At 38.1% G+C, this 11,577-nt stretch overlaps 1 protein-coding gene across 2 annotated transcripts in view; it reads left to right on the forward strand.

Annotated features, from left to right (window-relative positions):
• LOC113495737 (otoferlin-like) overlaps window positions 1-11,577 on the forward strand; it is an 88,943-nt gene that overhangs the window by 73,895 nt on the left and 3,471 nt on the right. Inside the window, exons 6-22 of one of the 2 annotated variants that reach the window (XM_026874647.1) lie at window positions 1,449-1,605; window positions 4,266-4,452; window positions 4,787-4,973; window positions 5,189-5,312; window positions 5,401-5,672; window positions 5,779-5,969; window positions 6,225-6,422; window positions 6,541-6,657; window positions 6,737-6,889; window positions 6,978-7,178; window positions 7,259-8,668; window positions 8,778-8,912; window positions 9,143-9,585; window positions 9,656-9,945; window positions 10,197-10,395; window positions 10,725-10,963; window positions 11,114-11,393. In XM_026874647.1, the coding sequence (XP_026730448.1) occupies window positions 1,449-1,605; window positions 4,266-4,452; window positions 4,787-4,973; window positions 5,189-5,312; window positions 5,401-5,672; window positions 5,779-5,969; window positions 6,225-6,422; window positions 6,541-6,657; window positions 6,737-6,889; window positions 6,978-7,178; window positions 7,259-8,668; window positions 8,778-8,912; window positions 9,143-9,585; window positions 9,656-9,945; window positions 10,197-10,395; window positions 10,725-10,963; window positions 11,114-11,393 (4,783 nt within the window). Of the gene's footprint in view, window positions 1-1,448; window positions 1,606-4,265; window positions 4,453-4,786; window positions 4,974-5,188; window positions 5,313-5,400; window positions 5,673-5,778; window positions 5,970-6,224; window positions 6,423-6,540; window positions 6,658-6,736; window positions 6,890-6,977; window positions 7,179-7,258; window positions 8,669-8,777; window positions 8,913-9,142; window positions 9,586-9,655; window positions 9,946-10,196; window positions 10,396-10,724; window positions 11,036-11,113; window positions 11,394-11,577 lie in introns of those variants that run through there. The other variant, XM_026874648.1, reaches the window with a different exon arrangement.

The following is an 11,577-nucleotide window of genomic DNA, read 5'->3' on the forward strand; positions in this document are numbered from 1 at the left end:
GACGGTGTTTGTCAAACATTCTCTCTTCAATTTAGAATCAGTGAGCGCGATTAAACAAATATGTAAATTTCTGATTAAACTGTTAAATTGAATTTCCCGTAGTGATCTAGTTAGGAGCGAATATGATCGTTCAAACAATTTGTTGATGCAATAGTTCTGGTCACAAAAGTTTGTGAGACTGAATTGATAAACAGATCATACTAGCAAGGATAACGATTTGAATGACTAGAATGTTTGGAAAAGAATTATCTTTTATGTCTTTTTTTCTAAGTTTGGTGATGTGATTCAATTGATATTAAAACGACTTTTAAGACTTAAAAACTACTCCCATACTTAGGAATTAAATCTTTGGTTCGTTCTCACGAACCAAAGATTTAATTCCTCCGGTTTTTTGATAGCTAGTTTCTTATTTATATCTTTAAGATTCTTATCTTATCTTATCTTTAAGAACATTCAATGTTTTTAATTCTTAAAGAGTTCATTAACCGCAAAACTGTGTTAAATAAAGTAGATTATTTTCCAAAAAAATCTTTTATACGCAAGGTTATAATAAAATACAAAAAAACACAGTTTCCACACTTTATGACAATAGCCTAAAAACTAAGCCGGGTTATAAAAAAAATACAATGTCTACAATAATAAGACTTCTTAGAAGTATTTTTGTAAGAAGAAAGGACATAAAAAATGGGGAAAGAGAAATGCATGTTTATAACATATACAATACTTGCATTTTTGTAGTCGAAACTCATCATCATTCCCCTGCCCTTATCCCAATTATTTTATTTGGGGTCGGCGCAACATGTCATCTTCTTCCATACCTTCCTATCGGCCGTCATCTCACAAGAAACACTCTTTACAGCCATATCGTCTTTCACACAATCCATCCATCGTTTCTTTGGTCGTTCTCTACCCCTATATCCATCTACATTATAAAAAATATTGACACAAAGTTATTTTTAAATCTTATGGAGGAGTCATATGATGGTGAGACCTATGGAAGTGGGGCCAATGTCGTCACATTTTGGTATAATGAGTGCTGATAAGTGTTGTCACACGAAATTTCAACTTAGAGTATCATGTTTATTTTTGTTTATGCGATAAAAGAACTCACCCGTTCGTCAATCTTAATTTAAAAATTTGCGTGAATCGTAGGCCCAGACGTAGGATGTATATAGACTTTTATCACTATTTTAACACTTAACGCAACAAGAGCTGCTTCAGATTAAACTCAAATAAAATAGTATTAATAAAGTGATTTTTGATAAAAAAGTTTTCTACCAAAGATTTATGTCGTTGTGTGAAAGTAGCCTGTCTTTAGGATGGTAGAGTATATTCCGATAGCTGTAAAATTTGTTTTTCTATAGCCTGTGTCAGATTCCACAGCTGGGCTAAGGTCTCCCACTTTCTCTTCCAGAATATTGTAAGTTAACAAATTTTGTTGTCAACAGATCGCCAGTTCTACCACAAGTGGGCGCTGCTGACGGATCCCGAGGATGTGGCTGCTGGAGCCAAGGGCTACCTCAAATGCGACATCAGTGTCATCGGAAAAGGTGACACCATCAAGATCCCGCCAAAAAGCGAGAAAGACGAAGACGATATCGAAGCGTAAGTACCTACAGCATACAGCCGAATGTTAGACAACCTTTTCAATTTATCTGAAACTAGTACAGTAATTTTATTACAAAATACACATGTTAACAACCGGTTTTCCGAAATTTTGATCGAGTGCTTGTTACATAAAACTCTCGAGTGCCAAACCTAGTGGAAAAATACACACAGGATTTCACGCACCAAAGTTTATGCATCCAGTAAACGTTTGATAAATACGGAGGGAATAAAACTATGGACATTGTCGTTTGGTGCAGCTGCACTTATTTGCTGTCAGGTGTCAAACTTTTATAATTGAAAAGGCTTCAGTGTCACAACACGGTAATGGAGACTCTTGTGTTCGCTCACAACTTGTTAAGTCCACGAGAGCCAAGCTTAACGGCGTGACGTGTGTCAACTACTCAGTTTTCATAAATTAAACGCCATGTTTCCATCGGGAAATTGCGACACAAAGAAATTGCCGACTCGTTTACATATTTTGCTTTTTTAAAGGCCCGTCATTGCCACTATACCTGCCAATTACACTTTATATTACCAGGCATGTATATGAGTATTTTTAGCAAAAAAAAATTTCGATACTTTAAATACTGTCACAAAAATTGCAACAACCTTTTCACGTATATTTTAAAATGTACTTTCAAATTATAAATGAGCTTTCCACTATAGATTATGCTTGCGCAGTTGACAAGACATTTTAAGCCTTTACATTGAAATAACCTACACTTGATACCCACTCTTTTGTTTCTGTCGTTAAAGACAGTTTTCTTTTAAAAAAATATTTTTGCAACGAACTTTCCAATAGGTATCTTTTATGAAATTGACGATAAAGGGTAAATACATTGTTAAGTATAATTAACTCTAATAATACGTATTAGTTTTTGCTGTATTTACCGCCGTATTCCATGAACCGTGACAGCTGGGAAATTGAAATTTTTACAGATATATTCCTGTAACTAATAAAGATGGAGGTTCAGCAAGTCCTTCATAAATATGACATGTTTATCTTTAGCCTATTTCCACGGAGCCCCTGACTTGCACATGACAGGTTCATTACATTAGAATCTCAAATTAAGTTTCAAGTCAGCATTGTTTCAGTTATACATTTACACAAGTATTGTTGATTATAAACGGAGTTACACAGTAGGTAGCTAATTTAATATTAAAGCTTTAAGATCTTTGTAGCTTTATGAGCGTGTAACGCCAAAAGCCTTCTCTTGGGAGTACTGAGAAAACCAATTCCTTTGTTATTACAGACCACGTGCTGGCTGTTTCAGGTTTTATTATTTTTATTCGTTTATTACTTTTGTATTTGCCCAGTTACCTACCGTTATTTTATGAATAGAAAAGTTTTTTTCCGTACTAGCTTCATAGAAAACCAGCCTGTTTAAATATTGCGTGTAAGGAAAAAAATATTACTAAATTAAATGATAGCTTAACATGTCTATTCAAAGAATGTATTAAAAAAATATATTTCGTGTTACCTTTTTCTTTGTACTTATTATGATTAACAATGGACTATTCCAACTGATGCTAAATGTATGTATTGTCTGATTTTCGTTATTTCACATTTTACGTTAAAACCAGAAACAATTCCTTTATGTCGGTTTTACATTCATTAAATGCAGATGAATTTCACGTTTATTGAATATCTAAATTCCATTGCCGATTTAAACAATACCGTGTATTGTATTTTCAGCCATAGGAAATTTTAGTGAATAAATATTTACGTTAATAATCTATGAAAACTATATTTGCGATATTTTACCTACCTAGTGGAAGCCAAAACGTGTACTTTCATAATACCTTAAGTCTTATATATCGTTACCAACAAATGAATAGTTTCTAAGATATTTAGGGTGACACTAACGCGTGCACTGTTTGGCACGGTCAGGGTGCATCTGATGTTCCACAGTCTCTAAGATAAGTAAGTAATAACATTTAGGTTTTTATAAATGTTTAAAGCATTTTTTTTCTCCTTATCACGTGAACGAGGTTGGTTTCAATACAATTTCTCTACTGAGTTTATATTTAAACTGTGATGGTTCTCAACTAGGCGTTGTAGTAGAAACTAGCCAAGAAGTACTTGTAGGCATGCAAATATGAATACAAGTATTGTTTTCGTCACTAGGACGGTTTTAAGGAGATATTAATGCAGTTTTATGGATCAGTATCCTCTAACATCTATTACAGATGATTAAAACAACAGCCGTGTTTTTTTGGAAGTTATTACAAAAAATCATCTAATGTTGAATTGACCTAATTTCATATTTAATTGTAATATTGTTTGACAGGCTCAATTGTGGACACAATTTCAGTACAACCATTTTTATTTAATGAGCATTTCATTTTTGTGCTCGTTTGGTATAGTATTAATTTACTATAATAATACAAAATGTTACTTAGAGAGTAAAAGCTCTTTCAGTAACATCAAATTTATAAAATCTGTTACAATTTTAAACGCCTGCTAGTATGGTGTTAGCAAAAATACACTGATCGCAAAAAGATTGATGATTTTGTCGCTGAAAAGTGGCCAGAATGATGTCATTTATTTTTAAATTGTCAACTTTGCTTAATTTACTAAAAATAAGGCAAACTATTTTTTATCCACCAACTCTTATATGGCAACAAATATTTAAGAAAAACTAATTTTATTGTAGGAACCTGCTTCTGCCCGACGGCGTTCCAATCGAGCGTCAACGCGCCAAGTTTATCGTCAAAATCCACAAGGCTGACGGACTTCCCAAGATGAACTACTCCATCCTGGCAAATATGAAGAGGGCTTTCACAGGAGAGAGCCAGGACCTGGTCGATCCTTACGTACAAGTCTGCTTCGCTGGCATGACAGTAAGTATAACCTAACCTACTATCGTACACAAATAAATGAATTGTTCGTAGCTTTGTGTGTCGTAAGTCACAATACCCGGCGATAGTAACGAGTGAGCTTAAAAATAATTCCCGATCATGACACACATAACAGCATCGGCACAGATTACTAAATAGTTACTTCGCATCGGTCCCATTACTGGGTACCTTGCTGTTGCAGTGCCAAAAAATCATTAAATACAGCTCCAATTAGAACTGTAGTAAATCAACTAAGGCAATTCTTTAAAATTAAATTTCATTACTTTTTTTAACTGTAGGAAAACAATATCTCATATCGCCTTGTATCTTTTTCCAGGGCTGTACTTCGGTCAAGAAAAATTCCTACACCCCTGTATGGAACGAGCAGATAGTATTTACTGAGATGTTTCCGCCGCTGTGCCAGCGCATTAAGATACAACTGAGAGACAATGACCCGGTCCACCCTAACGTCATCGGGACACACTTCATCGATCTCAAGTCCATTTCCAATGATGGAGAAAGAGGTGAAAATAAAAATATACTACCAGCCTACATACATCAATTAAAAATTTATATAAATAATATTTTAATATAGTTAAAACAATGATGAGAAACTTTTAAATCTTGATTGTGGAATAGTTCTCAAATTAGTTATAGTTTGTCCAACCGTACTATTTGGTTTACTATAAATATCCTGGGAACTGGGTCGTTCTAACAACAATGGTAATTAATATTTCAGGCTTCCTTCCAACGTTCGGACCGGCCTACATTTACATGTATGGCTCTACTCGTGACTACAGCCTCCTAGATCAGCACGCTGGCCTCAACATGGGGATGGGAGAAGGTGTATCCTACAGAGGAAGGTTTGTAAACCACACAGACTTTTTAATCTTGATGAAAATCGATTTCCTTTTTAAAACCAGAATGTACATTTGACTTTAAATTTTACAGGATTCTCATCTCTATCCGCACTGAAATAACAGACAGTATTGAATGTCCCGCCTCTGAAGTGGAGGTCGAACCGATTCCACCAATCAACGAGCCCAGCTTCGAGAAGAACGAGGAGTTCTTCCTCTTCGCCAGCATCTTCGAAGCCAACATGATAGACAAACGTCTGACGGACAAACCATTGCAGTTTGAGCTCAGCATTGGAAACTCTGGGAACTCATTAGATGGGCACAACGAGTCTGTGAAGCGTCCTCATGATTTGGATGCAGAACTCGGTACGATAGCTATCCTTCATCCTTCCTCATTTTGTAAAAAAATGTATTGAATTAAAGGAAGTTTAAGAGGATATCGATAATTTATGCTTTTATCAACATTCTGTAGATGAGATCAGTGCCGACACCGGCTACTGGCAAAGCACGACGCAGGCCACGAAGGCCTCGTCCAACGACAAGAACTACTACTACCTGCCTTTCTGGGACCACAAGCAGTGCATGCACGTTCGCAGCATTTGGCCGGACCATCGTCGTCGCATGTACAACTCCAACCTCATCGCTAATATAATTGAAAAATTCGTAAGTACTTTTTTCAAGGATCGCATTTTACTCGTTTCCAATTACTTAGTCAAATTGATACATGTTGACCTCAGGACGGGAGGAGCAGATTGCTTGATTACAGTTTGTTCTTTTTGAATTATCACTTTCCCATATTTGTAAAGAAACTTGACACAGAAGTAATTGCGGCCTTACAAGATTAATTTGTCAATAATAATATGCTAAATGTTCCAATAGATGTATAAAATACATGCAACTAATGATGTCCAATTTCAGGAGGAAGGTCTGTCTGATGCTCAAGCCGCTATCACTGTAGACTATGGTCCAGACAGCTCGAGCGTTCTTGCTCTGAAGAATGCTTTGGAGATTGCGAGCAATGCTTGCAGTGCTTACGTGCGTCACATGGCCAATGCGCCGCCATTTGGCAACACCAAGCTGGATAAAGAAAGGCAGAAGCTCTGCATTTATGAAATTGTAAGTTAACAAGTTGTTGCGAGATTCTATACTGATTTAACTTTTAGATGGTTCGAACTAAGCTCATTTCCTTAATGTTTTGCCTGTCTCGTGATAAGTATAAATTGTCCAATTTCAGGAACAAATTGCAGCCATGACAAAAAGCCTGCGAGCTCTGATTACGAAACACTCGATCAAGGATCGATTGCGCACAGCATACACCTATTTGAACAAGCTGAAACATCTTTGCGAGGATGTAAGTGTTATATCGATTCGGTACCATAATTTTTTATCCAGCCAGTATCAATAATAATTTGATGTCTGTTTACTTTCAGTCCCAACACACCTTGCCTGATGTATTCATTTGGCTGATAAGCAACGGAAAACGGTTAGCGTATCATCGCATACCAGCAAGGGATATTATATACTCAGACTTCGCAGATGAGTCTGGCAAGTATTGCGGTAAAATGCAGACTCTATTCCTTAAGGTAAGCAATTCACATTTCACTCGAGCATTAGGTAAGTAATATTTGGTAAAAAAAACCCTTAAATATAATTTTGTTTAACAATTTGCAGTGGCCAGGAAAGAAGTCTACTACTCCAAGTGGTTGGTCCATTCCAGCCAAAATCAGTGTATACCTGTGGCTTGGCTTCTTGCAAGACAAGAAACATTACATTGATGGACTACCACAGGGCTACGAAGTCAGTTCTGAATTGAGGAATGCAGATAAATTGAGATCCAATGCACCATCAACTATTTTCTACGCAGAGAAACATGTAATTATTAAATTTACTAAAAAGCTCAACAATTACATTAGCTAAATAACGAATTAAATAAAATGTAATTTATTTTACAGAATTTCCAAATGCGAGCCTACGTATACCAAGCTCGATCTCTGATCGGATCTGATTCTTCTGGTCTTTCTGATCCATTTGCTCGCATAGTGATCGGCGAGAGCACCGGAACAACTCAAGTCATTGACGAGACTCTCAGTCCCACTTGGGATGAACTTCTGGTATTTGATGATATTTTGCTATATAGCACAATCGAACGAATAAAAGCCGACCCACCCACAATAGTCATTGAAATATTTGATCAAGATAAGGTAGGAAAATCTGAGTTCATTGGCCGGACTCTAGCGAAACCTCACATTAAAGCGTACGAAGATACACACAATGGGCCACCCTCACTGGAATGGTACGAAATTACGAGGGGAGATGATAGAGCTGGTGAACTTCTGGCCACTTTTGAATTGCTTGAAATACCTCCGAAACAAGATGCTTCGATATTACCTGACCTGCCTACACCAAGAGAGGCTAATGGTAAACCACCAATTGATATTAACAAAGGCCCAATTTTACCAGTGCCCAGGGGTATAAGGCCTACTCTATCAAAGTATCGAATTGAAGTATTATTCTGGGGATTACGTGATTTGAAACGAGTTCACCTCTTGACGGTGGACAAACCTCGCGTTGACATTGAATGCGCCGGTAACATACTGTATTCGTCAGTTATTCAGAACGCTAAGCGTAATCCGAATTTCACGAACCCAATAAAGTTCGTTGATGTGGAACTTCCCGACCAAGACTTATATCGGCCACCACTAACTATTCGCGTAGTGGACTGCCGCAGCTTTGGTAGAATAACGCTTGTCGGAACACACACCATAAATTCCATTCACAAATATATTTACACTCCGATGAGCAAGCGTGAGAGAGACATCGAGGAAAGGAAGAAATCACTTATTCCATTACAGAATGTTGATTTACGAGCTAACTGCATTGTTCAAGATGACACGTTTACTATTGAAAATGAAAAAGAAAGCTGCCCGTTGCTGATTCGAAACAGTAGGGGAGCAACAGTGTCCTACGGATCCGGTGTTAAGCCCCGAGTCATTCGAAAGAAGTTTAACAAGCGCGAATCCATGAAAAAGCGTAAGGCAAGCACGGAGTCCATATTGGACGATGATGAAAGTAGCAAAGATTGGTGGACTAAATACTTCGCTTCTGTGGAGTCCATGATTGAAGAAGAGAAAGAAGCCAAAAGAGAAAGGCAAGGCTTTTTGCAGCCATCGCAAATATCATATGTCGACGAAATTAGGTCTCCGCGAGAAGAAATACACTCTCCTAGATCTGAGCGAGAAAGGGATCGTGAGAGAGACCGAGACCGGGATAGATCTAAACGAAGACCTCCAACGTCTCCAAGACCTAAGACAAGTCCGACAATCAACAAGAAAAATGAAATTCCGAAGTCAGCACTCGCTAAAGTATGTATTATTTTTTTTCATACAACTCACGACATGTGTTATTGTAGCTGTACGAATAAATTCATCGCGTTGCGAGGTAAGAAAACATTGTTCACTTGTTCTGTTTCAGATTTATCCCCATGAGCTGGAGGCTGTTCCGGAATATGATGAATTCAAAGAATGGCTCCATTCTTTTGAACTCTACAGGGGTAAGAAGACTGGAGACGACTCTGAGGATGAGAACAGAGTTGTCGGAGTATTCAAGGTATCTGCTGGTCTATTCGTGTAAACCTTAGTTTATTTTCTTCAGCCTCACCTGCTACATTTTTTTTCTCGATTTTGAAGCTTATTTCTTCTCACCCCTGCTCGTTGATTCCTTTTGGTGAAGTCTTTTACCCTACACACACTCTTCCTCTTTCTTACAATACTGTATCCAGTACTCGATGTTGTTCAATGTTCGTTCTTTTTATTTTACAAGTTTACTTCTTGTTTTAGGGAGCAATTAAAGTATACAAATGGCCTCTGCCAAGGGGAATCGATGACCACACCGTTATGGGATTTGATCCAAATTTTGGATTTTTCCAAGGTGTTCCAAATAACGAACCCATCCACGTGCTTGTACGCGTATACATCGTAAAGGCCACCGATCTCCATCCAATGGATCTTAACGGAAAAGCTGATCCCTATATTGTATTACACTTAGGATCAAAAAGAATCAGCGATAAGGAAAATTATGTTTCCAAACAACTCAATCCCGTCTTTGGAAAGTGTTTTGAAATAGAAGCTACTTTCCCACAAGATTCCATGCTAACAATTCAAGTTCTCGACTGGGATTTGCTCGGATCCGATGATCTGATAGGAGAAACTAAAATTGATCTTGAAAATCGCTTCTACAGTCGTCACAGGGCGACTTGCGGACTTCCAATGAAATATGAAGAGTAGGTAGATCTTGATTCTTATAAATTAATTATTTCATGTTCATGCTAACTAATTTGTTGTCATATTTAGACAAGGTTACAACCGCTGGCGTGACGCTATGAAACCGACGCAGATATTGGCGAAACTTTGCAAAGACGGGAAGCTTGACCCTCCTGTCTACGAGTATGGACGCGTCAAAGTTGGTCGTACTATTTTCAACATGCCGACGGACGATTCAGAACTTTTCTCTAACCCTGACACCATTGAGGAGCAGATGGCTTTGGTGGTGCTCCGCCGTTGGCAGGAAGTTCCGCGTGTAGGAACTCGTTTAGTCACGGAACACGTCGAGACACGACCTCTGTACAACCCCAGCAAACCCGGTAAGGAGAAATCATCGCATGTAAAGGAAATTATCCTCACATGTCTTTCAACATTCACGTAGGTATCTAGATATAAAAAGACTACTTGTGATTAAGTTAAAGACAAGTTAGTATTTATGATCATTTCATTTTATATTTCTAGGTTCTTATGGGAAAAAATTTCAATATACTTTTTGGATCCTAATTTCGTGTTACCTATTTAATGACTAAAGAAACTGTCTCTTAATTAAAGTTTTTCTGCTACCATATAGGAATAGAGCAAGGTCGCCTTGAAATGTGGGTGGACATGTTCCCGATGGATATGCCCCTGCCGGGGCCACCGCTCGACATCTCTGCACGCAAGCCCAAATCTTACGAAATGAGAGTCATCATATGGAACACAGATGACGTAGTGTTGGAGGATGACGCCTTCTTCACTGGAGAAAAGATGTCTGACATCTACGTGAAGGGGTATGTATAGCCGGCTGTATAGGCACGGATAGCCGAGTGGTTGAGGTTACCACGCCAAACCCACTGCGCGCGTCGTGTCGCGGGTTCGATCCCCGCGTAGGACAAGCATTTGTGTGATCCACTAATGCTTATCAGGATAAGCTGCTGGGTGTCTTTGTGCAGGTGAGTTGTATGTTTGTAAACCCACCGCGACACAAGGATTAGACTCCTTAGTGCGGGAGTCGTTTCTAAAAAATAAAAAATACAGACACTATATGTTGTTTCAAATTGTTTTGGTGGCAAGATATCTACGCCCAAATCGCAAAATAATTAAATATCTTATTTTTCAGCTGGGTCAAGGGCCCTGATGATTGTCAATCAACGGACATACATTACCGCTCTCTCACGGGTGAAGGAAACTTTAACTGGCGCTTCATATATCCATTTGACTACCTGGAGGCGGAAGAACGTATCGTTATATCTCGTAAGGAGTCAGTCTTCTCTTGGGACGAAACCGAATGCAAGATACCAGCACGACTTGAGTTACAAGTCTGGGACGCTGATCATTTTTCTGCAGACGATTTCTTAGGTAACAAATCTTCCTTGTAATAAATAATTGATCGCGTAGGGCAATTGTTCAGCAATAACACGAAACTGAGAGTTTTATATAGCTTTTTGTTATTAAAAAAGAATTCAAAAATAATAATACTTTAATGAACATTATGACCTAACTTTTCAGGAGCCATAACCCTGGACTTGAGTCGCTTCCCTCGCGGCGCTAAATCATCCAAGCTTTGCACCCTAGACATGCTACAGAACGACGGATCCGTTCCCATGGTTAACATATTCAAACAAAAACGTGTTAAGGGCTGGTGGCCTTTCTACATAAAGCGCGACACTGAAGAGATGGAGTTGACAGGAAAAGTGGAAGCTGAGATCCATCTCCTGACCCGCGAGGAAGCTGATAAAGTACCGGCTGGACTTGGCCGCAATGAGCCTGATCCTCTGGATAAACCTAAGTAAGTTATTTATTTATTGACTATATATATCCTTTGTTCCGTTATTATATACGTGAAAGTTTCTATGTATGGGTGTTTGTTACTCTTTTGCGCAAAAATCACTCAACGGATTTGAAATAAACTTGTTTCACAAATAGTTTATACCCTGGATTAACACATAGAATAGTATTATCCCCATTTTATG

The sequence above is a fragment of the Trichoplusia ni genome, chromosome 7 (assembly GCF_003590095.1).
Source record: "Trichoplusia ni isolate ovarian cell line Hi5 chromosome 7, tn1, whole genome shotgun sequence".
Lineage (NCBI taxonomy): Eukaryota > Metazoa > Arthropoda > Insecta > Lepidoptera > Noctuidae > Trichoplusia > Trichoplusia ni.